Source organism: Vulpes vulpes, chromosome 14 (genome assembly GCF_048418805.1).
Source record: "Vulpes vulpes isolate BD-2025 chromosome 14, VulVul3, whole genome shotgun sequence".
Classification (NCBI taxonomy): Eukaryota; Metazoa; Chordata; class Mammalia; order Carnivora; family Canidae; genus Vulpes; species Vulpes vulpes.
In genome coordinates, this window is record NC_132793.1 from 75,667,043 (window position 1) to 75,694,716 (window position 27,674).

The following is a 27,674-nucleotide window of genomic DNA, read 5'->3' on the forward strand; positions in this document are numbered from 1 at the left end:
CAGCCAAGTAAAACTACCATTTAAAAAATTGTCTTCCAGAGAGGAAAACCCACCCACATCTGCGGAAACCAGATGGAAAGACAGAGCAGAAACCGTGGTCATTGGAGGCGGCTGCGTTGGAGTGAGTCTGGCTTATCACCTGGCCAAAGCTGGGATGAAAGATGTGGTCCTCCTGGAAAAATCAGAGCTCACTGCTGGATCTACGTGGCACGCAGTAAGAAAAGCACCTCAAAACCATGATACACTCTGATCTGTGCACTAGTGCAGCTACATCTCCCCACTTCGAGCCCTTTCGAGGGAGTTTTCCTTTCAGTAATGTTGGAAAGTGCAATTACAGTGTAGTTGCTGTACTTCCAGGATGGGATCTACATTTGTAATGTCTCCTCTGTCTTGGACATGTGGCTTCTGGATTCAACTCTGGCTCTGCCATTTTCTGGCCATCCGGCTTGTGGCCACGCACTGAAGTCCCATTCCTGCTGTGCAGATAGGGAGTATTAACAGCACCTACCTAATAGGGTTGTGACAAAGGTTGAGTTAATACGTGTAAAGTTATTAAACACATGATAAATGTTTAGCAAATGTCAGCTTTTGTGTGGAAGGATACTGGCCGGCTGATCTCAAACACAGTCAGAGACCTTTGCCTAAACTCTCCTCACCTAGGTTTCAAGATCCTTTGGTTTTTATTTATGATTTTAATTCTGCACTATGAGTCAACAGCATGGCTTCCTGAGGCTGAGAACTGTGAGGGCCAAGAACATGTGCCAGGGCTTTCGGGTTGTGGTGAATAGACTCATGACCCAGTCAGCTGGCTGTATTTAATGATACGCATAATTGTTCCAGTGCTACACGATAATTGGGCTGACATGGACATTGCTCGGGTGAATGAAGTGATGACACTCCTCTCGTACCTGTATGCTGTACCAATTTTCCTGAAGTCAGCTGAGGATGAATGAGGAAGCTCTTGTGACCGTCGGTACCCATTTCTTTTGGAGAAAGAGTTGGGCAGGGTTAGCCACTATTCATCCCTTTTGGTCATTAGTTTTCCTCTGCCCAGATAAGAGGGAACCCTGCCTTTTGGGAACTTCTGAATCTAGGACTCATTCTAGATTGGGGGGTTGTCAAGCACTGAAAGGGCTGCCCCACTCCTGCTGAGATTCAGAGAGAGTGCAGCCCAGACCTAAGCCCAGCTGGCCCCAGTATCCTGGGCCTCCCCCACTGGCTGGATGGAAGCTCCTAGAAAAGTCACACCAAACCCGGCTCCTCTCCCCTGTCTGCTTTCCCTTCAGTCCCCTTGTCCCTCAGTCTGAGGGGGAGGTGCAGGCCCCTGGTCTTCCCGGAGTGTAATTTCAGAGCCTTTACAGGCACACTCTCTCTTGTTTCCTCGCTTGTCCTTCGGCTGGCTTCCTTCTGTCTGGAGACAGGAGTCTGGGAAGCCACCAACACTCCTGGCTCTTCTCCCCTCCCCAGACTAGGCTTCCTTTCCAGGGAGGCTTCACATCATCACGCAAAAGGAAGTCTGCATTTCTCCCGTAGCTCTCCTGTAACTTCTCCTTCAGGAACATTTACTCGCCCTTCCACGAATATTCACTGAGAGCCTATATTGGGTCAGGCTGAGAGCTGGGGACACAGCAGTTACCAAAACTCTGTGCCTGGGGATCCCCGGGTGGCTCAGAGGTTTGGCACCACCTTCAGCCCAGGGCCTGATCCTGGAGACCCCAGATTGAGTCCCATGTTGGGCTCCCTGCATGGAGCCTGCTTCTCCCTCTGCCTGTGTCTCTGCCTCTCTCTCTCTTTTTGTGTCTGTCATGAATAAATAAATAAAATCTTAAAAAAAAAAAAAAAAAAACCTCTGTGCCTGCCCTCACAGAGCTACATCTGGTGCTGCAGGCAGAGACCACACAAGCAGTGCTTGAGAGTCATCAGCGCCACAAAGAAGAGTAAAGTGGGGCAAAGGGGTGAAGAATGGTGGGGCAGAGGAGGCAGGAGGCTACTTGGGGAGGTGACACCTCAGCAGAGACCACAAAGAAGTGAGCGCGGGTGGGCTGAGGCCACCTGGGTGAGGGGGCCACAAAGGCAGCGGGAGATTTAGGGCAGTGGAGATATCCTGAGAGAGAGGCTTACACCCTTCTAAATACTTTTGGATTGTTAAGGAGGGCATACATTTCAGCATTTTATTTACAGATTTGCTCATTTATTTTTTTTTAAAGATTTTATTTATTTATTCATGAGAAAGGCAGAAACATAGGCAGGGGGAGAAGCAGGCTCCATGCAGGGAACCCGATGTGGGACTCGATCCCAGGACCCCAGGATCACACCCTGAGCCGAAGGCAGACGCTCAACCACTGAGCCACCCAGATACCCTCACTTATATTTGATTGATTTGTTGTGGCCTACATTTTAGAATAGATTATGGGATTCCCTGTGTTATTACTTCTTAGACACCCCATGAATGAAAAAAACAAAAAAGCAACATACTCTTAACCTAATTTTTTTCAGGAAAAGTTGCCAGAGTTCTTAAGATGATAGCTTCTTGTTTAAATGTTAACCGTGCAAAAATAATTTTCCCTTAACTGGAGAGTTACCAGGGCGAGTGGGAAAGGCACTTTGCTTTGCGCATGAGGTATGATGCAATATGGTTTATAAAATGACATTTAGGCAGTGTGAGTTCAAGAGGGACTCTGGCATCAGGAGCCAGGTTATTTGAACCCCTGGGAATAAAGGATAAAGAAAGAGAGTGCTAGGAAGTGGACCCTAGGAACTTTTGCAAGTCAGGGAGGCCTCCCTCTGAGGAGCAACATGAAGAAATTCCACATATTAGGAGTTAACATGGAGAAGTATTGGGAGCAGATATGAGAATGTGGAGGGCTGGGGAGCCAGCTAAGGGGCAGACCACAAAAAATCTAGGCAGTCTCCCTGAAGTAAAACATGTGCTCAAGGTTAAACATATCTGTAAAGTGCAGGAATCAAGTACTTTTTTTTTTTTAAGATTTTATTTATTTATTCATGAGAGACCCAGAGAGAGGCAGAGACACAGGCAGAGGGAGAAGCTGGCTCCACGCAGGGAGCCCGACGTGGGCTTGATCCCAGGACCCCAGGCCTCCGCCCTGGGCTGAAGGCAGATGCTCAACCACTGAGCCACCCAGGTGTCCCGGGAATCAAGTACTTAAGGAGGAAGGCACAGCTTGCAAAGTGAATATTAAAAATGGAGTCAAAATCCAAAAATCCTGAGGTTTTGCTTTATTTTAAGAAGACTGCTTTGTCAGCATGAGCCACTACTACCAATATAGAACATCTCATGTAGGATGGAGGGAAAGGGGAGAAGATGGATCAAGAAGCAGCTTTGGAGCTGGGGTCCCCCAGGAGAAGCAGCCCCTGTGGTTGGGGCCAAAGTGAATGTTTTGGAGAATGGAGGACTAAAGATCTACAGACGCACAATGATCCACCTCAGGTGTAGGAAGACAATATTAGAACTGTCTATTTTTATTTAAAAATGTAACAAAGAAATTAAGCTTTACTGGTCTTTATAAAGAGCCTCTGCCTTTGATGCAACCATACTGGGTATGATTCCAAGGTTGACTAAAAGAGAGGTTGGCACACCACAAAGGAGGCAGCCTCGTACTTCCTTTGGTCTTTCGTCTACCATGACATATTACAGATCACATGCTACAGGTTATCATTGCTGTAATGAATTCTATAGAATAGGACTTTAAATAATACAATTTGTGATGAAAGGAAAAGAACTTGGAAATGTTATACCACATCTCATACAAATTTTGTGAAACAAAATTTTTCTTTTACAAAAAGACAAATATCCTAAATTTAGTGACCTTTGTAGTGTTGCAAATGGCTGCCAGTCATTTCTGCGAAGCAGATCCATATAAAAAAATAACTGCAATCTATCCTTTCAAAGTAAAGATGATGTTATAAGTGAGAAATAACTGCTTTTTGCAAAACAGTCCTGTTAGGAAGAGAACATTTTAAAAAGGGATGTTTGGAAATGTTGGCATCACTATTAGATTTTCTGGCCAAAATGATATGTATCATCAAGAAAAAAACTCATATATATATATAAACATATATATATACACATATATATAATAAAAGCAAAAATAATTTAAAAATAATTTTTTTCTTTTTTTGAGATAATTTTTTTAAAGATTTTATTTATTCATGAGACACACACAGAAAGGCAGAGACATAGGCAGAGGGAGAAGCAGGCTCCATAGACTCAGCCTGATGTGAGACTGGATCCAGGAACAGGATGTCCTTAGAATTCTTTTTTTGGTTACTATGTTGCATCTGCAAGAGTTAATAAAAGATGTTTTGGCGTGGGACTATTTAGATACTTTTCGTGAGAGTAATTAGTAAGTGTTTATTCAGCAATAATTTGTGGGGTACAACCTATGTGTTCATCAGATGGGTTAAGCTTTAACAAAAGTCTGTTCACCAATTAGCCTGACTGTATTTCTCAGGAATTTTCCGATTCTTGAATTTTGGAAATCTCAGGAAAGAGAGCAAGAGGTCTGTTCCATTTAAGAGAATGGTAGGGACTGGGTCAAGGAAAATTTTGCTAGTCCATGCTCCGTCTTCTTATGGGAACACATGATTTTCTGGTTTGGGTCCATGTCATATGCCACCCCCAACCCCAGAGTCTTCTTAATAGCAATTATTCATAAACTTCTCATCTAAATTGTCCCATTTATGAACCTACAAACACTCTTTCCTTTGTAACTTTTAGGGACTTAAAAGTATATGTTCATTGGCTGACTTTCACATTACTTACATGATTCAAATTGGTTCTCATAACCCTGCCATGAGTCTTATGCCCTGCTGTGCTCAAACTGGAGCTGATGTGTTCTCATCCCAGAAGAATGGCTGGTGCTTCTCAGTTTCTTGCCAGTAATGAATTATTGCTTAACAGATAAACTACTAAAACTTAGAGAATGTTTTTGGCAAGGACGTGGATGAAAAGGAACCCTTGTGCATGGTTGGAGGGCATGTAAATTAGTATAGCCACTCTAGAAAACAGTATGGAGGCTCCTCAAAAAATTAAAAATGGAAATACCATATGATCTAATAATTCCACACCTGGGTATTTATCCAAAGAAAGCAACCCCACTAACTTAGATATTATATGCACCTCTGTGTTAACTGCAGCATTATTTGCAATAGCCAAAATATGGAAGCAACCCAGGTAAATGGATACAGAAGAGTGGTACACACACGCGCACACACACACACACACACCATGGAATATTACTCAGCCATAAAAAAGGTCGAGATCTTGCCGTTTGTGAAAACATGAACGGACCTAGAGGGTATTATATTAAATAAAGTAGGTCTGATGGAGAAAGACAAATACCATATGATTTCACTTATATGGGAATTGAAAAAATAAAACAAATGAATAAACAAAAAGTAGAAACATGTCCATAAATACAAGAACAGACTTATGGTTGCCAGAGAGGAATGGAGTTGGGGGCAGATAGACAAAAGGGCTAAAAGAGAGTGAGAGCAACAAACTTCCAGATTATGGAATAAGAGTTCGGGATGAAAGGTCCAGCGCAAGGAATCTAGTCAGTGGTATTATAATAGTGTCATATGGTGACAGATGGTAGCTACACTTGTGGTGAGCACAGCATGATGTATAGAGTTGTTGAATCTCTATGGTGTACACCTGAGACTAATGTAACATTGTGGGTCAACCACACTCAAATAAGAAAAAGATATAGAGAATGTTATTTATTGACTTAGTATTTTCTTTCCTTTCCCCTTTTAAGGCAGGTTTAACAACTTACTTTCATCCTGGAATAAACTTGAAGAAGATACATTATACCAGCATCAAACTTTATGAGAAATTGGAAGAGGAAACTGGACAGGTAAGTGCATTTCACTTGAAATTGCCCAATTGGTCAATTTCTCAGAAATATGTAGGATTTCTGAGGAATTTTGACCTATCATCATTAAAGCCATGTGTAGTGACATTAATGGCATGTGAAATGTTTAACATGGTAGAGAAATCTGATGAGTATTTAAAGTAAGAACCCCTAATTCGCTTTACTACGAATTTAATTTCTTGAAGTACATTTCCCATGTAATTAACCACTCTTCTTGATTTTTTTAGATAAGGAAAGTAAAAAAGCAGCTTTCAAAAATATCTTTAGTCAGTTACCATATCTAGAAACCAAGAAATCAGAGCCTTTCAGCATCTGGATTACAAAGGATCTGACCACAGTGTCTGCCAGACTGTCAGTTTCGAAAAGTACGTCACTAAAAGCCCCTCACTTTTATTTTTATCTCTTCTCATACTTATTAGTACCCTCAGAGTGGCAGGCAAAAACTATCCACAGGTTTAGCTGAAAGTTTACTTAAATTTTTCATGCTATTTTCCTTGCCTGTAACTATAAGATGGCTCCCTGCAGTTTGTAGGCCGAAGGGCAAAGGAGGAGAGTCTTCATCAGTGGGCCTGCTTTCCCACATTTTGTCTTGACGCTCCTTTGCTATGCTCATATGCTTCAGCTGTTCTTAATTATATGTATTTCTGGAATGTGCTGGGCTCCGTGCCTGAAACAACATCGTCTCGGATCCCATCTCAGTAGTTACCCTCCACCTTTCCCTGAGGTCACCCTCTTTGAGAAATTGTCCTTGACTTTCCTCATCCACCATTCAGGCCAGTTGAGGGTACACCTCTTGGTTCAAACAACATACAACATTTTTTAAAAAGATTTATTTATTTATTTATTTATTTGAGAGAGAGAAAGAGAGAGAAAGCATGAGCAGTGGGGAGAGAATTAACTGGGAGCCCCACAAGGGGCTCAATCCCAGGACCCTGAGATTCTGACTTGACCCAAAGGCAGATGCTTAACTGACTGAGCCACCCAGGTGCCCCAACATATAACATTCTTATCACACGAATATCTCTCTCTCTCTCTCTCTCTCTCTTTCTCTCTCTTCCTCTCTTCTAGTAGTTGCTTTACTGGTTGGTCTTCCTAGGGACTATGAGAAACTTAAGGGCAAGAGATCTTTTATTTCTGTGACCCAGGGCTTAGCTGAGTGCTTGGCCAATGGAAGGACTTCAATAAATGCCAAATAAAGGTTTATTATCATTTACACTTAAGCTCATCACTGCAACATTCTGATGCTTTATATTCTTTCCTTGAATACTGTGTCTTCCTCTCTTTCACATAGTTTTCTTTTACTCTTATATTAACACTATCCCATTTTATTGTAATTATGCTCTCAGCTGTCTGCCTTCACCTGTTGACACTATAGGCTCCACACAGGCAGGGGCTTTGCTTCTCATTCATAGCAGTATCTCTGGGGCTTACCCTAGTGTTTGACTAGAGGTGGCAGTGAGTAAGTATTTGCTGAGTGAATGTCTTTTTGTAAGATGCAAATATTTTATATAGTTATCTTTTACACTGCATAGTAAATCTCTTTTCTGTATGCTCGCGTTTTCACTGTGCTGAAGAATCATGTTTGAACACCAAATGATTTATTTATGTGTTTTTATTGGCATTATTCTCACAGGTGGTGGGATTCCATCAGCCAGGTAGTATCAGAATTGCTACAACTCCTGTAAGGGTTGATGAATTTAAATATCAGATGACTCGGACTGGCTGGCATGCAACAGAACAGTATATTATTGGGCCTGAAAAAATTCAAGAAATGTTCCCTTTACTCAACATGGATAAGGTATTTATCTTAAGGGTATTTTCACCATTTGTTGACTTGAATTAGGATTAGAAAAAGTTACTTTAAGAAGTTTATTAATGTTAGAAAAACTTTGTGCACACATTTCCAATGGCAAAATCAGATTATTAATGCTGGAATCTAGGTGTGTAACAAGGTGGGCCATTATGTGTGCTAAATGAAATATAAAAGCATAGTGAAAAAATTTTACTGGTTTTCCACTTGTAACAATTGAGAAGGGATTTTCCCTCACATCCAGGGGTTTCCATACATAAACTTCTGCTTGAGAAATGCAGAGAAAATAATTATATGGTATGATAAATATGTATATAGAAGGGCTGTCTAATTAAAACTTTTTACCAAATCAAATTTAGAAGTACCATGCTGTGTTGCTCCACAAGTATTGTCTAGCTCATAACTGTATTTCCAACATGCTCTATACCAGGTATTGATCTGGTTTTAACCAAATTTGGCTTAGAAAATCCACTTGGGAATTTAGTGTCCCTTTTTTTTTGGCTGGGCAATAATCTCATTTGAATAATAAGAATGACTAACCACAATATAGCACAGATTTACATACCAGATACTATGCTGGGCCCTTTATATACAGAATTTTTTTCTATACATAATTTTTATTTAATCTTCACAATAATATCATATACTATATATTATTACTAAACAGGAAATTGCAGTTTAGATGGATTACATAATGGTCTCAAGCTCATCTAGCTGGAAAGAGATGAAGCCAGGCTCTCTGACCCCTTTGTGCACACTACTTAAGTACACCACCAGAAGGGGCTGGTGAGGAACGTGGGGGCTTCCGTTTCTCCCTAGGAACTACTGCAGTACCTGAAATGCCACAGCACCTTGTATCATTGATCTGAGTGCTGGGGTTATTTGCTGTCATGAGTCTTTACTGCTGCTGGCATTCTCCTGTCCCTAGTTCTGTGTGATGACTGTGTGGTGGCAGACTGGTGTTGCATTGTCTGCACTGAAATTCCATCACTGTAAGATTATGCTTATATCTGTTTGTATGTCACTCTTGGAATGCTTTGCTGGAAGTCCTTACCATCACAAAGTTTTCTCAAAGGCAATGGAAGTATGTGGGAAGAATATTCTCTGGATCTGGGGCAGGGTGCCAAAGCAAATAGACACAGGATTACTGTAATGAGGACATATCTATTATAAAACACCAATGTGACATTTGGAAGTCTACAGTAATATGAATTCCATTAAAATCAAAACAAGTCTCTTGTGCTAAAACTATAACAAGAGATTGAATTAGTAATCAAAATATGCCCACAAAGAAGACTGGGCTCATATGGCTTCACTGGTAAATCCTACCAGACATTTAAATAAGAATTAATAGTAATCCTTCACAAATTTTTCCAAAAATAGAAGAGAACACTTCCCAACTCATTCTGTGAGGTCAGTATTGCCCTGATAGCAAAACCAGACAAAGCCATCACAATAAAAGAAAGACAGGTATCCCTTGTGAATATTGGTGCAAAAATCCTTAACTAGCAAGCTGAATTTAGCAACTTATAAGGATAATGCAGTATGACCAAGTAGAATTTATGCCAGGGATGCAGGGTTAATTGAACATCTGAAAATCAATGCAATATGCCACATTAATAGAATAAAGGTAAAAAACACATGATCATTTTAGTAGATGCAGAAAAGACATTTGACAAAAGCTCCTTGCTCATATTTGGTGCTCAGTAGATTTCTACTGAATGCATGAGACCTAACTATAATACTGCACAGTGTTCCCTCCATCAACTTGGTTCATCAGACTGTTACTCCTGGTTTCCCCGTGGTACCTAGCCTGAAGTCCTAGCATGACACAGGTGTTCAAGCTTTAGCTGTTGAGTGATTGAGTCAAGTATACATCTTCTTGACCCCTATATACACATAACATGTGAAGTTGTTCATAGTATTGAACAACTGAATATAAATAATTGATCAATTAGTGTTAGATTGACTACAAACGTCAGAAACCAAAATGATAATGCTTAAACACAATACAGGTTTCTCTTTCATTTAGGCAGTCCAGGGTTTGAATAGTGGCTATTTTCCATGAATGGTGGCTAGAACCCAGTTGCCTTCTAGATCACTGCACTGTCAGTCCTAGGGCGTGACTCTTCTGTCCTTATTCCAAGTTGGCAGCAGCTAGAGCGGCAGCCATTGTGTCTGCATTCCAGACAATAGGAGGGAGGAAGGACAAAGATGAAGGGACAAAGGGCATATGCCAGTGGTTTGTTTTTTAAATAGGCTTCATGCCAATGTGGAGTCCAACTCAGGCCTTGAACTCAAGACCCTGAGACCTCAGCTGAGGGATGCCTGGGTGGCTCAGTTGGTTAAGTGTCTGTCTTCCACTCAGGTCATGATCTCAAAATTCTGGGATTGAGCCCCGCATCGAGCTCCCTGCTCAGTGAGGAGTCTGCTTCTCCCTCTCCTTTTGTGTTCTCCTCCTCTCTCAAATAAATAAATAAATAAATCTTAAAAAAAAAAAAACCACCCTAGCTGAGATCAAGAGTCAGACACTTACCTGACTGAGCCACCTACACACCCCATGCCAGTGGTTTTTACAAAACGATTCATGAAGGCTGCCACATGACACTTTAATTTGTATTTCACTGACCAAAACTTAGTAATATTTCTAGCAATCAGTGGGAACTCATAACTGCCAACTATTGGAAACTGTTCCTAGGGGCTCTGTGTCTGAATAAACATTCAGTTTCTAAATGGAAACATTCAGTTTTCATTGCTATGGGGGTAGAGGAGAGAATGGATATTGGAGACAGTTGCCTGGCTACTCAACACTCAGTGTGAGTCCTGCCCCCGCCTGAGCTTTGATAAAGGAATAAGAAGTACAGACTGATCAATTGATGCAATGATGCACTTTTAAAGTCCAGTTTTACTAAACATTCCCTGGCAGGATATAATTACACTGAATAATGGGTATGTTTTTGTCTAAACATTGACTCTTTTATGATCAATTTAGATTTTAGCTGGACTATATAATCCTGGAGATGGTCACATTGATCCTTACTCTCTAACCATGGCCCTAGCTGCTGGGGCTAGGAAATATGGTGCCCTTTTAAAATATCCCGCCCCGGTGACTTCTCTGAAACCCAGGTCAGATGGAACATGGGACGTTGAAACACCACAGGGATCAGTGAGAGCAAATAGAATTGTGAATGCTGCAGGTAAGCATCATTTATTAGTGAGTTTTTTCAAGTGGCCAAAAAATAAGACATTTGGCCATAGAGTAACGTCTTACACTGTGCACATTATTGTAATGTTCCCAAGATGAACATTTTGTCTGTTGCTAAGCTACAAAGTTATCACTTTGCTTTTGGTGTGTGATGCCACCTGCCCTTGGTTCTCATAGAAAGTTCATGTTCTTCTCCATTCTATTTTCTTTTACTCCAGATCATGTTTTGCTAATGATGCTTTTCCCCTTCCGTATCTACTTTCTTTATACTAGTAACCAAAGTCTAGTGTGCAGATTCGCAATCATCTTTTTTGTTCTCAGTTTGCTTAGGGGGCAGATTTAGTCATTTGTATTCTCTCTCACCCATTTCTGATTAGTTGACTCCAGTCTAAATATGTTTAACCCTTTTCCTTTCAGAATATTATTAAATATATCTCATAACCTGTTTTTTTTTTTTATTTCTCTGTTACAATGTAGAGTAGTGAAGTCAAAAGGGATATTTGAGATGATCTAACAAGCTACTCATTTTCCATTGTGAAGACCAAGGTCATGTTACTTGGCAAAGTGACACAGTTATGTTGGAGTTAGGACTTGAACCTGAGTCTTTTGACTCCGGAGTTAATACACTTTCTAACAGGTCATTTACCTGTGAAGTCATTTTCAACCATCACACATACAAAATTGAGTTCTCGTGCAACTGAAAATGCTTATGCAGTCTAAACTGGACTAATAATTTGTATTTACCTGTAGTTGGTAGTGGTTAATGTAAAACCCAAAGTAAGCAGGAGGCAGTAACTGATTTTCTTGAGGTCTGCTCTTTGAGTTATTGCTTAAATTATAAATGAAAACAATCCTTATTATTTATCAGGTCAAATGCTAAGTCACAAGGACAGGTCAGAACCATGGACCCTTAAGTTCTTTCCTCTAAATTGTAACTTTTGGTTGATTTTTTTTTTTAAGATTTTATTTATTTCAGAGAGAGAGAGAGAGAGAGAGAGAGAAAGCACAAGCCCTTGCTCACAAGGGGAGGATCAGAGGGAGAAGCAGACTCCCTGTTGAGGAGGGAGTGTGATGTGGGGCTCAATCCCCAAACTACAGGATCATGACCTGAGCCAAAGGCAGATGCTTAACCGACTGGGCCACCCGGGTGCCCCGATGTTATTAATTTTTTTTAATGAAACAGTTGGTGGTTCTAGAAAAGTCATGTCTTTAATTTTTAAGAGTTTAAATTAGTATTTCTGAATTTTTCTAATCGTTGTCCCCCATTCGAAAAGCATAGAAATCTCACACTTTCTTCAATATCTTTTGAAGTCCAAAAATAATGTAAAAGGGCTTGCCTAAAAAGTAAAAGCAAAGGCATAAAACACTGCTTTGTTTTATGCCTCATCCCCATTCCCCTAATCCCTATCTGATAACCCCACCCCACTCATCACCATCCTTAGGCACCACTGACCTAAATTCTGTTAGAAGATCGAAGACAATGAAATCTTTATCTATTTTTTTCCCATGTAGCAAGGATTTTTTGTAATCTTGCAACCTTCTGGTGTCACAAATTTATTTCCTAAAAATATTGGACTGTTTTTATAGTGATAGCAAACCAAACAAACTAAACAAACACACTCTGACCTCCAAAATCGGCACCTGGGCAGACATCACTAACTGATCACTTCCAGTGGGCTTGGGCTTTACCATTTCTCTCAACGTAGCGCTTCAGGCAACCACTCTCAACTGATACTTTGAGAAATAATGTAGAAGAACTTAATTTAACACATTTATTTATCATTTTCCTAAAATGGTAAGTTTTTATTTACATAATTCATTTTTTTCTAAACCACAAACAGGAATAAGGAATCACTGAAGATAAAGATAGGATAATTCTCAAAGAGATCTCACCTAAACCCAGGACAGTGGTTACCAGGTGCCGTTTTCTATGCAGCTATGAAATCTTATGGTCTGAATGCAGTAGGGGAGGCCAATGGCAAGAGGTCTTGGCAAACAGCTTTTCTGGTCCTGGCCTGAGAAAACAAATCGCTGGAATTAGGTTGACAGTGTGGTCTTCCATGTTTTTACCACTCCATGGAACTAGATTCCTGGGATTATTCTACACAGTGTCGTTCTTTGTGCTTTGTCCCTGAAGCCTTTTACCCAGCCACATCTACTCCCTTCACCATCCTCAGTTCTTGGTAATCCAAGCAGCTGCTTCTTGGAAACTGTGTGAAGAACTATGCTGTCTCAACGTTCAGTTCTTTATCTCATTCAGATCATATCTGTGGCCCATAGTCTTGTTTTTTCTTTTCTTCCTCCATCTCTTCTACTGGGTAAGAAGTTACTAGATGAAATCTAACTGATTGCATAGTTGTAGTCCATGTAAAGTGTAGAAATGTGTGTGTTTAATTATTTGTGAGTCTGTTTTCAAAAAAATCTGATTTAAAGGCAAGCCTCAGTAACTGAGGGCAAAGGTTTCAGTATACCAGCTTCTAGAATTGAAGCTAACATCAGTATTATGCATAGAGCAGCCATCAGCAGAAGGCATCGTGCTAACATGATTTGAGAATGTGTGGCTGATGGAATGTATCCCAGAGTTACTCTGTGAGACCAAGATGTCTCACAAATTCAGGCAAGGCCTTCAGGCTAGCTCTGAAATCTAATTAAAGAAACCAGGATATAGACTTGGAAATGTGATCACAATGTAAAAGCTACAGACACCACTATTATCTACTCAATTTTATCATAACCTGCTAGAACTTTCTTTATATGAAATCATAACAGAAAGCAGCTGAATCTTCAGGATATTCAAGAAAAGGAGAGTTTAAAAGTAAAAATGTGTCTGTTTGCTGATGTGTCTCCAGCATTAGCAAGGTCAGTAGGGCTCCCTGGCCTGGAGACACATAGTATTGCCAGTCCTATGACTTGGGCAAATTATTCAGTTGTAAAATGGAGATAGTAAGCCCATTTCAAAAAGTTGTTATAGCAAAAAAAACAAAAACAAAAACAAAAAACCCAAAAGTTGTTATGATCAGTAATAAGCTAATAATGTAGAGTACCCAGAACAGACCCAGTAGCACATAGTAAGGACTAAAAAATTAAGTATAATAATTATAATTATAATTATTTCTTTGAAAGCCTATCCACACCCTCCCCCACCTCCTATCCCAGGGCCACTAGGATCAATTTACTATAACTTCTTGGTACAGGCTTTAAGATTATTCCCCTCCTTTCACTTGCTCTATAGTCATACAGCACCCATTCTGCTGGTACATTTGGTTCTCAAGCTAATGTGCATGAGAATCACCATGGGCAGTATCCCAGACTTCAGAAAGATTCTACATGAAGTGGTCTGAGAGGGGACTCAGAGCTGTATTTTAAATAAGTACTCCAGGGGCTGTAATGTCTGCTCCACATGGTCCGCGAAACATCTTTAGAGGAATGCTACTACATGTTCCTACAGGAGAGAGAACACAGTAACCCTATCCTTGAGCAAGCGTTGCTGAACACCAGTGTCAGACACTCCTAACGTCTTGGGATGAAATAGACTAACTTGCCTTTGTTACCTGAAGCTTTTAAATTTTGTTTCATTGCACCACCACCCCCAACCTAATGTATAGTTCAGGCAGGGACATGGACGAAAGCTATTTATTAGGATGTAAGCTTTCTCTCTGCATGGTGAAGAATGTTTCTCTTGACCTCATTTCTAATCAACTCATTAAGCCTGAGATAACTCTGTAAACTTAAGAATTTTCCTAACGTGGTAAATGAGAAATATGATTGGATCATGCCAACATGAAGCCCACTGTTCAGCCAAAAAAGAATTTCTTAATTTTGCCTGGTACTCTGTATCAAAGAATGTCACTGTATAAACCATCGTGTACGAGTAAACTTGTCCATGAATCTTCACTCTTCATTTTAACTCCATTTCTATTAATCATTGCCTTTTTTTTTTTTTTTAACAGAAGCCATTTCCAGTAACATTGTTATTGACCATTCAGTTGCTTCTCAGGTCACAGTGGTAGATTTTAGTGATTCTTTCATATTTGTCTCTCTTACCTTTAAACATGGTGGGTGAGTGATGTAACAAGAGTTGAAGTATAATCCCTCCAGATTTAGGCTAACTTGCTTGACATATAGAGGAAGAAAATTCCAACAAACACCACCACCATAGGGTAAAACAGCAGGGAACTTGTTATGGAGTTTGAAATCATGTAGCTCTATAATACTTATGCATATGTTTCCACTGTATTTTAATGATCAAGTGCATTAATAAGCAAGCAATTAGACTCAGAAATTCATAAATATGTTTGAATAGGACAGAATTTACTTCTTCAATTTCTGTTTTTAATAGAAACAAGTGTATTGAGGATACTGTGGTGGTTTGAATTGCTAGGCTAAATATTTTGGATTTTTAAAAAATATTTTAAATCTGCTGTAGTTGCATATAACTAGAATATATGGCTTTCCTGTGTTTTTCTACAAAGTCCTGACATTAGAAATTCACATCTAACAAAAATAAATTAAATCTGTAAATTATTAAAAGGCCAACAAGAGACTCTAAAGCCCAGAGGTAAGATTTTTGGTTTGCAAATAGACACCCATTTCTGGAACTATTAAACAAGTATGGCCAGTTAGGCATCAGGCCAAAAGAAAACAACAGAACATAGGTGATGTTTAGATAGTTAAATAGAAAAAACTTGAACTTGGGTTCCCAGACTATATACTTTGTTATAATTGATGATTCTGGTTCTAGCTCTGAACCTTATAATTACAGAGGCTCCAGAAGTCTTTATTAGATTCCTAAAAAAGCAGAAACAGAAATGGTTGAAAATTAAGAGCCTAGCCTCTAAATAAATAACTTGAATAAGATTCTCTAATCATTTGAATGACTACTTAAAATTGTTATGAAGCAAACAAACAAATAGAACCTCTTCCTCTCAAATAATCCACCGATGGGTCAGGTGATAGCACTTCCCTGCCATTTAATCATTCTAGATTCTAAAATACGTTTACACAAGTAAAAGTGTCTTGGATTTTTAAAATGAAGTCTTTCCGTAGCAAGAAAACCAATAAGGTGTGATGATTCTGAGTTCTCCCAGTGAGTCCTTGGGCATGTCTCTTTCCTTTTCTGGACTTTAGCTCCACATCTGTATACTGAAGTCACATGGGGCAGAAGTGAGGGCACATTCAGCCACAGTGTGGTTCCTTCTTTTGCAAAGGTGAAGATAACATTCGTCCCCACCAATAAGAGAGTCTCAGGACATACTGTGAAGTGACACATTCTCATGTAGGAACCTGCACCTACTTATGAGCCCTTTCCTCTTCGCTGTGGCACCTCTTTCCTCTTGCTCTGGACTCCTGGTTCTCCATGCTCTTTGCAAGAAAGGATCTTGCAAACACATTCTAACTAAACTTTTACAATAACAGATAATACTGGCTGTGCTATCTCTCTCAAAATATACACATTTTCAAATTTTAAGTTAACAAAACAATTCTGTACTTGTAGAATCTTCGGCATCAGTAAGTGGGGGAAAGGAGGGCCTGGGAGATGCAGGGAGTGACTTGCAGGGCTTTCTTATACACAATTATTATGTTGATCACACGGGGAACCTTTATTGCTTCAGCATCTCTCTTTCAGGAGTAGTGTCAGTCCAGTACTGTCTTTCTTAGCAACATTTGTACCTTTTATATATTTGGGTTGTTTATTTTTTTCCTTCAAATAAATTTGTTGTTGTTGTTTTCCTGCCTGCATCTGCTTATGGGCAAAAAGGTTTTTCAGGAATGGAATGGAGTTTCCTTAGATTACAGGCATCTTCAGAACACTGGGGCAGGATAGAATATGGTCTTCTCTCCCTTCGTTCGGTTTTGCAATGACAAAAAATTTAAAGTCGTTGCAACATTCTTTTGACTTTGCCATGAGTACTAAAGTCTTTTAAATGTTTTGTTTTAAAACAAATTGCTGGAAACCTGGGTGGCTCAGCAGTTGAGTGCCTACCTTTGGGCCAGAGCATGATCCTGGGGTCCTGGGATCGAGTCCCGCATCGGGCTCCCTGCATGGAGCCTGCTTCTCCCTCGGCTTGTGTCTCTGCACCCGCCCCCCCCCCCGGGTGTCTCTCATGAATAAATAAATAAAATCTTTGAAAAATGAAAAATAAAAATAAAATAAATTGCCCTATCAATGCCAGTTGTGGTATGTTTACATATGTGGTAACATTTTTAAATGTCTTTTTTTTCCTTTAAGGATTTTGGGCTCGCGAAGTAGGTAAGATGGTAGGACTAGAGCATCCACTCATTCCCGTCCAGCATCAATATGTTGTCACATCGACTATACCTGAAGTGAAAGCTTTGAAACGAGAACTGCCAGTGCTCCGTGACCTGGAAGGATCCTATTATCTCCGACAGGAAAGGGATGGGCTTTTGTTTGGTCCATACGAAAGTCAGGAGAAAATGAAAGTGCAGGACTCGTGGGTCACCAGTGGCGTCCCTGCAGGTGGGTTCCACTAGTGCAAGTGTGTGTGGGTCAGGCCCATCCGTCTCGTCTTCTCTGTGATTGGGGGCTGGCTGTAGAGTCAGCCAGTGTCATAATACTAAAGTATCCAATATCTGGGACTTTGGAGGTGAGCAGTTTGAGCTAAGCTCTGTTTTCCTGTCCCTTTGAACAATCACATCAGGAAGTGAGGAAAGAGAAAAGAGGCAGTGGGTGATGGAGAAGCTGAAGAAACATACCTTCTGCTGGTTTGGAAGGCTTCAGGTTCATCTGCCCACTCCAACCTCCTGCCTACCCCCCCCCCCCACGTCCCCTCACTCCCCCACCTGTTGGTCTAGTTTCCAGATTCGGATGTAGCTGCTATTGTGCTTTGATGGTTGGAAATGTGGCAGGAATCAGAGACTGGACATCCAGCCTGCTAAGGATGAAAGCTTCAGAGTGTGTCACAGAGCAGGATAGGTTGGTCCTGCAAACTGAAGCCTTCCCCTAAACTACATAAATGGGTTAGAAGAGCCCTTTGCTGACATGGGAGGAACTATAGTGTCTCTTTCAGGTTCTGTAAGGGAGATGGACCTATTTTTGTTTTTCATGACATATTTCTACAGAACTAGATTAAAGATGGAGGTTACATAAGCAGGTAAACAAAGCAATCTATAGAAAGTACTAAAATGTCATTGGTGCACTAAAATATTATAAGGGATGTAAAGAAATAGAGGAAATCGTACTTTCTAGAATTACACTTGATACACTACTTGGGACAGGGAGTGAACCTGTACTCCTCAGTACACCTATGCCCATGTGACAGCAAATGATCACTAAACCACCTCCTACCGAAGTTCGGCCTCCCACCTAGTTCGGCTAGGCTTTTGTCTTGTTGAGTGGGCTCTGCATATTTGGGCCTGTGGAAATAGCTCCTGGTCTCCAAGGGATGGCTGTTCGTCACCTGAGAGCCTTCCTTTCTGCTCTTCCCTCATGCTGGCAGCTTCACTTTCAAATAAATGTTGAACAAATACTTAATTTCAGCTGGAGGGAGAGCCAGATTGTCCGCTAGCCCTGGGTGCACTCACGTCCTGGTCCAACCCTAGTGGTCTCCAGGTCTCTGTGCAACTGACCTAACATGCAGGTCACAGGAGGAACAGCACCTGGCTGGCTACTGTGTGGGAAAGTCACCAGCCCTGGTGGAGAAATTCCTTCAGAAACTCATCTGCAGGCCTGCCTTCCATCACAGTACCTCTGAGGACTGAGAGAAAGATTGTGTTCCAAGACCCTTCCCTTGGAATTCTAGCCCTCCCATATGTGTGTGAGCAGGCTTGAGGAAGGAGGCCCCAGGCCTTTCCTTCTCTGCTGAGAGCAGAGAGGCATCTAGAACCCATTATCCTAGATCCTGGAGTAGTTTTCATTTATCCCCTATGTCCTGACATGACTTTGTAAGCTCCCATTTGCCCTTACCTGGGAAGACAGAGCAGACTTTTATGGTTTATTGAAGGATAAAAACTCTCTTGACAAGCCAATCATTGTTTGTTTTTTAAAATTATGATTGGATTAAATGTTGGAAACTGTTAATATACCTAGATTTAAATTTATTACTAATGAAAAGGGTTAACTTTCATTATTTTATTGTTTCAACAAAAATAACATTATTGTTCTTAGTAATGTGATGGAGACCTATCTGTTGATAATGAATATGAAGTTTAGACTTTTTTTTAAAAAAAAAGAAGTACCTTCCTAAAGACCATCTTTAAATGTGAGCTGATTCACGGTTAAGTCACTTTAGAGTACATGACAGGGCAGCTGCAGCATCCTGACCACAGTGGTATGTCTCTTCAGGGTTTGGAAAGGAGCTCTTTGAGTCTGATCTTGACCGAATCATGGAACATGTTGAAGTTGCCATGGAAATGGTTCCAGTCTTGAAAAAGGCTGACATCATCAATATCGTCAATGGTCCTATCACCTATTCTCCTGACATTCTGCCTATGGTGGGACCCCATCAGGGAATCAGAAACTACTGGGTGGCAATAGGCTTTGGGTGAGTATCTCCATTTAGTTCAATATTTATTTAAAATTTTTCCCCTTATTTTAATAGAGCCAAGTATTTTAAGTAAGCCTTGTCTCATAATCTCAGGCCAAAATGGAGAATGGAGGGAGGGGCAGAGTTTTCTTCCTTTCATGACCACTGAGATATGAGGAATAAAATATTTTTTTTTAAAGATTTTATTTATTTATTTGAAAGAGAGAGAGAGAGAGAGAGAGAGAGAGAAAGAGAATGAGTGGTGGGGGGAGCAGGGAGAGGGAGAAGCAGCATGCTCCCCATGGAGCAGGGAGCCCATGGCTCCATCCCAGGACCCTGGGATCATGACCTCAACTGAAGGCAGATGCTTAACCAACTGAGCCACCCAGGTACCCTGAGGAATAAAATGTTTCAATTTTAAAATCCGTACTGTGGATTATTCATGGTTTAATCACCTATATAGATTTGAAAGCTTATCACACACAGGGCAGTGATTTCCTGGAAACTTCTCTTTGCATATTTCCTGCCATTTTCATTATTCATGTCTCTTTTTCATGTCTTATAGGTTCAGATTGGTCAATTTACCCCAATTTTACAAGGATGTTTTCATAACACAATGTGACAAACGTAATTTAAAATATCAAATGAGTAATGTATCTGATGCCTTTTTTACCATAGTTCGTGTTTGTCCAACATAATTTGCTTCTTTATCATTCCTCAGGTTGCTTACTATTTATGATTCTGTGACCCATTTCATGTTTCATCTTTAATATTTGTCCCATTAATTTGGTGACTATTAATGTCAAGCCCACTTTACTATCATGTCACAGCTTCTAATATTCTATTTTTCTTCTCCATTTTAGTTGGCCATTTATTCACTAATATTTAATTATCACTAGCTCAGTGCCAGGTCTCTTGGTAGGCATTGGGCTACAGCTGAAGACAAGGCAGTGAGGTCTGTCCAGAGGCACAGGGCTGATTAGGGTGCTGTCCTACCAACACAGCAGAAGCTGTGCTCTGAACTAAGGGGGCAGCAGTGTACTGAGAGATAGGAGGTAAAATTCTTTAGACTTGGTGATTGATTGTATTATGTCTTGAGGAAGAGATAAAAACAGCAAATGATGCCAAACTATCTAACTTGCCCCCTGGGTGGATGCCAGGGCCATCGGGAGAGAAAACCAGAAAAACAGTGAGTTACATTTTTGAAAGTTTGGGTTTGAAGTGGTTTTTTTTTTTTTAAGATTTTTAAAATTTATTATTCATGAGAGATACACAGAGAGAGGCAGAGACATAGGCAGAGGGAGAAGCAGGCTCCCTCCTGGGAGCCCGATGTGGGGCTCAGTCCCAGGACCCCGAGATCAAGACCTAAGCCGAAGGCAGACACTCAACCACTGAGCCCCCCACATGTGTCCCTGAAGTGTTAAGTGGGACATCTGTGGGACATCTAGAAGGAGAAAACCAGAAGGAGATAGAGGGCTGGAAGGTATAAAGTAAGTGAGGGTTTAGGTAGTCATATGCATATGCAGCCATATGCATGTAGGAGTGTTTCTGGTGTGTGTGGCTTGAATATCTTATTTGTAGGAATGCCTATTCATATTCTTTGCCCATTAAAAAAAAAAGATTATTTGTCAGGGCGCCTGAGTGGCTCAATCAGTTAAGCGTCTGACTCTTGGTTTTGGCTCAGGTTGTGATCTCAGGGTTTTGAGATCCAGCCTTTGTGGATCTCTGTGCTCAGTGCGGAGTCTGCTTAAGAATCTCTCTCCCTCTTCTTTTGTCTCTCACTGACACCCCCCCCCCCAACATGCTCTCTCTCTCTAATGAATAAATCTTTTAACAAATTATTTGTATTGTTATTGTTAGGTTGGGGAGTTCTTTATATACTCTAGATACAGGACCTTTATCAGATACATGATTTGCAAATTTTTTCTCCCATTCTATGGGTCATCTTTTCATTTTCTTGATAGTGTCCACTGAAGCATGAAAGTTTTAAATTTTGATGAAGTCTAGAATGTGTTTTTTTTCTTTTTTAGCATGTAGTTCTAGTACCATATCTAAGAAATCATTTTCTAATCCAATTTCATAAACTATGTTTTCTTCTAAGATTTTTATAATTTTAATTCCTACATTTAAATCTTTGATCAATTTTGAGTTAATTTTTGTATGTAGTGTGAGGTAGGGGTCCAACTTCATTCTCTTGGGCAAGCACCATTTGTGGAAGATTGTTCTTTCCTATTGCCTATTTCCTGCCAAGGAAATTAGGAAGTGCATTCTTTAGAATACCAGTTACTGATTACCTAGAAATTGTATCTACTTGCATGGGGCTGAGATTGCAATCCTGCTCTGATCATAGACATTGAAATGTAGATAGGAAAGATGACAGGTGGGGGACAGGCAAAGTGCCTCACTCTCTGACAGATTTGGTCTGAACCGAAAAGGACTTCTTGTTATCTAAAAGTTGAGATTGCTAAGACATTTCTTATGTAATATGGAATGCTCACCTTGGCTGCCTCTCCTGGCTTACATCAGTGATCCATTCCCTGGTTCTGGAGGCCAGTGGTTTTCATACCTGGCTGAGCAGCAGAATCATCCAATGGGCATGTTAAAAAAACAATCACAGGGACAACCTGGGTGGCTCAACGGTTTAGCGCCGCCTTCAGTCCAGGGCGTGATCCTGGAGACCCGGGATCGAGTCCCATGTCGGGCTCCCTGCATGGAGCCTGCTTCTCTCTCTGCCTGTGTCTCTGCCTCTCTCTCTCTCTCTCTGTATCTCTCATGAATAAATAAATAAATAAAAATCTTTTTAAAAAAACAATCACAGCCTTGTGATTAGTCACTTGCATGTGTTTCATCCTCCTTTACATCCTATCTGTGAAATTCCTATTTGTCAGGAGAACCCATGAAGTTGTGTTGAGTCAGAAAACCAATAAGCAAACAGATTCCCAGACATTTGGGAATAGCTATAGCTATTGATCCTATAGCTTCTGATTCAGTGGTCTGGATAGGGGCCTAGGATATGCATTTCATTGTTGTCTGTAATTCTAGTACAACCAGTTCAGAGAATTTGGGTAATTTGCAAACTGTCTACATATATGCCAGTGCTCTTTTACCTTACTTGCAGAGCACTCTCAGTCAAAGTTGTTTTACTTTTGTTTAGTCACAATTCTAATAAGGTTTTCTGCTTTTAGGTGACTAACCCATGCCCCCCAAATGTTTAATAGTTTGGATTATATATTTTTTTAAGACTTTTTTATTCATGAAAGACATAGAGAGGCAGAGAGATAGGCAGAGGGAGAAACAGGCTCCCCCATGGGGTAGCCTGATGCAGGACTCGATCCCAGGGCCCTGGGATCACACCCTGAACACACCATTTAATATGTTGGCAAAGGGAAGTGCCTCCTGTGGCGGCTGCCCACCGTGCGCTGAGCAGAGCCGGGCGTGGAGGTGGTCCTAGGAAGCTGCCCACAGCAGTGCTGGCTGATTCATTCTGTGTTCAAGTTTCCAGTTATTTCATTTGATTACATTGGGGTGTGTTTTATGAGACGGTTGCAGCTCGGCTAAGTTGTAAAACGAACATGTGCATTTCCATTACCAAAGTAAGTATCAAATCCTCGGCGGGTTGGAAGGCATTCTTTCCGGTACATTCCCAGGTGCCACTTTCCGACCATATGGGTAGTGTAGCCTGCTTCTTTTAGAAGCTGGGGAAGGAGTTTTTCATCCAGAGGCACACAGCTGGGCTGACAGGGCCAGATTATTTGGTGTTGTAAACCTGTGTGGATCTTAAAGAGATAAACATGAAATTATATATAGATGATCTGAAACATCCTGAACAAGCAGATAGAGTGGTTGTTTACTTTTCTTTTAAAAGATTTTATTTATTTATTCATGAGAGACATAGAGAGAGAGGCAGAGACCCAGGCAGAGGGAGAAGCAGGCTCCATGCAGGGAGCCCGACGTGGGGGACTCGATCCCGGGACCCCGGTGTCACGGCCTGAGCCAAAGGCAGGCGCTCAACCACTGAGCCACTCAGGCATCCCTAGATTGGATTATATTGAATTGTATGTAGTTTATCTTGGCTTCGAATAGATTGTAAACAGCAAATTTGAGAAGGAGAGAGTGCTATAAGATATAACATCTGACAGTTTAACAGAGCTATCATAAAAAGCAGACGCAAACACTCAAAAAGCATAGTAGCTGGGCCATTTAGAAGTAGTGGGCTTTGTAGATTAATGCTAGCAACAGCAGAACCTAATTCCCTTTCCTCATCAAGTTCCCTTCCACTTCCACTTCATACATTAGTTCCTTGTGAAAATCTTATCAATTGGGCTTAGGCATATTCTGTTGTTGGTTATACAAGAGCTCAACAGCCACCATGTATTGCTTGCCTACTATGAGCTTTTCAATGCCACGTCAATGAATTCACCACCAGCACCATAAAGAAAGTGTGCACAAAAGAAGACTAAAGCTCAGGGTGGTTACAAAATTTTCCCAAGGTCACACAGCTAATACCAGCAGAAGAAAAATCATACCCAGATCTCTCTTACTCCATGCTTATTTTTAGCTAGTAAGCCAGAGGCTCTCAATAGATGTTTCATAACACTCAGTTGTATGGCATTTTACATATAACTTGTTAATGGTTAGGGAACTGATGTTTGTAAAGGATTTGCTATTTGAAAATAAATTAGACTTGATTCAGAATTGTCTCCATTTGACAGCACTCTGCCCATTTGTTAGCTCATACACAGTAATAGGGAGAGAACATTATGGTGTAGCAGTGAGACCAAAGGAAACCAAAGCACAGTCCTGGCTTTGCTCAGAGTCTGTCAAGAATGAGAATACTGTCTGTCATGTATGTCTTGGTTGAAAAAAATTGAGAAGCACTGAAGAAGTAAAGTCCAGTAATAGGAAGTGTACACTGGGGTCAAATGTCTGAGTGTGTATCCTGAATCTGCTCTTCATTAATGTGTGACCTTATTCAACCCCTATGTGGGGGCTGACTTTCCCATTGGGAAAATAAAATTGTTAAATAATAAATCAGCTGGTACATATTAGATGGAAACAATGCCTGGCAAAGAGCAAGCACTCAATAAATGTCAATAGGACTTTACACAAATTCAGATCTTATAAAGAGTATATCTAGCTTTCAAAAATGACAGCTTTTTATATATCCTACCTGCACCTGGTAAAATGAATTTTAAGCATATATTTAATCATTTTTATTGCCTTCTTGAAATTTACTGAACTTGTTTATGGGTGATTTAGATGACCCATATCTCTTTTTTAGAAGATTCAGAGAAGTATAAATTGTTGCCTTTTTATTTTACTTGAGAAATATCCTCATAAGTTTAGTCATTTTTTTAAAGATTTTTTTTAATTTATTCATGGGAGACACACAGAGAAAGAGAGAGAGAGAGAGACAGAGACAGAGACAGAGACACAGGCAGAGGGAGAAGCAGGCTCCACGCAGGGAGCCCGACGTGGGACTTGATCTCGGGTCTTCAGGATCAGGCCCCGGGCTGAAGGTGACACTAAACCGCTGAGCCACCTGGGCTGCCTGGTTTAGTCATTTTTAAATAGATTTTATTTATTTATTTGAGAGAGAGAAAACATGAGAGAGCACAAGCAGTGGAGAGGGAGAAGCAGGCTGCCCACTGAGTGGGGAGCCTGATGTGGGGCTTGATCCCAGGACCCTGGGATCATGACCTGAGCCAAAGGCAGCCACTTAACCACTCAGCCACCCAGGCACCTCAATCATTCATTTTTTTATAAGATAGCAAAACTGGTATCTTGTGAGAAAAGTTAGTTAACATTTACAGTCTTTGCTAAGGTCCTCTCAAGCTCTTAGAGTGATTCCTGCTGTTAGATTGTGGTCATTCGGGGTACCGGAATTTCTTGTATCTTCAGATCTGCTCATGTAGCTTCTTTTCTTGGTCATCCCCCAATGACTTTCTGTTCGTCCAATTACTCAGAAGCTTCTCTTGACTTAAACCTCAGATAAACCTACAGGAGAGTCCTTCATTAGACAAGAGTGAGTGTGTAGAACTAACTGCATAGGGCCAATGGTAAACTGTGATTCCTGATTCCTTCATCTCATATCAAATTATTTGCCACAGTCATGTTCTTGGTTTTAAAGCATCTTCGTATAGAACTAGAAAACAAGCCTACCCTTGCCACCAAGTGACCTATTTGTTGCAAAACACAAGGGGACGTTCTTTTCCCTCCCTTCCCCACAAGTCCCTGGGTAAGTGCCTCTTCCTCTGAATGCTTCTAAGAGAAAGGTTCCAGGTTCCTGCCCAGAGGTCATAGCCCAAGGTTACCTGAGCTAAACTGAGGCTGAGAAGAGAAGGATGTGCCACTCTGCAGTGTACAGTTTCTCCTGCAAGGCTCCTATCAGTTAAGATAATCCTAGCTCCAGAGGGCTGATAAGATAACAACTAAGTTTTCCTCTTTTGTTCCTTTCTTCCATTTTCCTAAAGTGAGCATCTCTCCCAGCTGAGAATCGTAAGCTATTTTGCAGGTATGCATCTCTTGAAACTATGGGTGCAAACTAGCTTCTTTTATGCCTAAATATGTATTTTTAAGGAAAAAAACTATAGTATAAACATTATGTTGTTGAGGGTTCTAAGTAGCACAGAACACTCCAACTTGGCGGACCTGTAAAATAGTTGGACGGGTCCCATTATTTGAAAACTATGTATGTTAATAACAGTGTATTTATCTCTGTATTTGGAAGGTACGGCATAATCCACGCTGGTGGGGTAGGGAAATACCTCAGTGACTGGATCCTGCATGGAGAGCCTCCATTTGACCTCATAGAATTGGATCCCAATCGCTATGGCAAATGGACAACTACTCAGTACACTGAGGCCAAAGCAAGAGAGTCCTATGGATTCAACAATATTGGTAAAGTGCGGGTTCACCGCTGTCTACAAAGTGGGTACAGAATCGATTTGCAGTGCCTCTGAGTTTAGAAGCTTGTTATTCTGTGCGTCGTGGTAGGAGTACCTAGGGGTTCTCACAAGCATGATGGCTTTGGGGCGCCTGGTGGCTCAGATTGTTAAGCATCTGCCTTCTGCTCAGGGTGTGATCTCTAGGTCCTGGATGGAGCCCCAAGTTGGGCTCCCAGCTCGGCGGGGAGTCTGCTTCTCCTTTTCCCTCTGCCTCTACCACTGCTTGTGCTCTCTCTGTTTCTCAAATGAATTAAGTAAAAAAATCTTTAAGCATTATGACTTTAAGACATGACAAAGAATCTATATGAATGTGTATATTTGATTTGTAGAGTGCGTCAGTGATTTTAATTTCTAAACCTGCTTTTACTTTATCCTTGGACAGTAATATAAATGACCATTTGGCTTTTTTTACATAATTTTTAAAAAATATTTATTTATTTATTTTAGACAGAAGGAGAGAGAGACAAGTGGGGAGGGGCAGAAGGAGAGAGAACCCCAAGCAGACTGTGCACTAAGCCCAGAGCTGGACTTGGGGCTGAAACTCAGGACCCTGAGATCATGATCTGAGCTGATACTAGGAGTCCGTCGCTTGACTGACTGAGCTGCCCAAGCACTCTTTACATAATTTTTTAAATTGCAGTGTGGTTGACATATGATATTGTTACTTTCGGGTCTACAACATATTTGACATTTGTATACATTGTGAAATGGTCACGACAAAAGTGTAATTACTATCTTTTTTTTTTTCAAGTTAAGACTTCATTTATTTTTTAAAAACGATTTTATTTATTTATTCATGAGATAGAAAGAGAGAAAGAAGCAGAGACACAGGCAGAGGGAGAAGCAGGCTCCTCACAAGGAGCCCGATGTGGGACTCGATCCTGGGACTCTGGGATCACACCCTGAGCCAAAGGCCAACGCTCAACCGCTAAGCCACCCAGGAGACCCTGTAGTTACTATCTTTTACATAAATTTCATAAATAAATGCTGCTGGATGTTAAGAACTGAGTTTTCTATTTTCTGATTCCCTTCAAAGTTGTTTATAGTTTTGGTTATATGCTATTTAGGTACTAATTTTCCTCTTTCAGTTGGTTATCCTAAAGAAGAACGATTTGCGGGGAGACCAACTCAGCGAGTCAGTGGGCTTTATAAAACCCTGGAGTCTAAGTGTTCCATGGGGTTTCATGCAGGCTGGGAGCAGCCACACTGGTTCTACAAACCGGGTCAGGACACTCAGTACAGGTAAGCGAATGCCGTAACCTGCCTGTGGCTCTGAATGTAGAATGAAATTTTAGAGATAGAATGGAGGGACAAGAGAAATGCTACTCCCCC

General features: G+C 40.8%; 1 protein-coding gene across 5 annotated transcripts in view; it reads left to right on the forward strand.

The window, feature by feature from the left end:
- The window catches only part of DMGDH (dimethylglycine dehydrogenase), a 104,340-nt gene that overhangs the window by 38,026 nt on the left and 38,640 nt on the right, over nucleotides 1–27,674 (forward strand). For all 5 annotated transcript variants that reach the window (XM_025998046.2, XM_072736929.1, XM_072736928.1 and 2 more), the window contains exons 2-9: nucleotides 40–214; nucleotides 5,781–5,879; nucleotides 7,531–7,695; nucleotides 10,700–10,904; nucleotides 17,142–17,390; nucleotides 19,215–19,413; nucleotides 26,126–26,295; nucleotides 27,431–27,584. In XM_025998046.2, coding sequence (XP_025853831.2) covers nucleotides 155–214; nucleotides 5,781–5,879; nucleotides 7,531–7,695; nucleotides 10,700–10,904; nucleotides 17,142–17,390; nucleotides 19,215–19,413; nucleotides 26,126–26,295; nucleotides 27,431–27,584 — 1,301 coding nt within the window. In that variant the 5' untranslated portion in view covers nucleotides 40–154. The remainder of the gene's footprint in view (nucleotides 1–39; nucleotides 215–5,780; nucleotides 5,880–7,530; nucleotides 7,696–10,699; nucleotides 10,905–17,141; nucleotides 17,391–19,214; nucleotides 19,414–26,125; nucleotides 26,296–27,430; nucleotides 27,585–27,674) is intronic.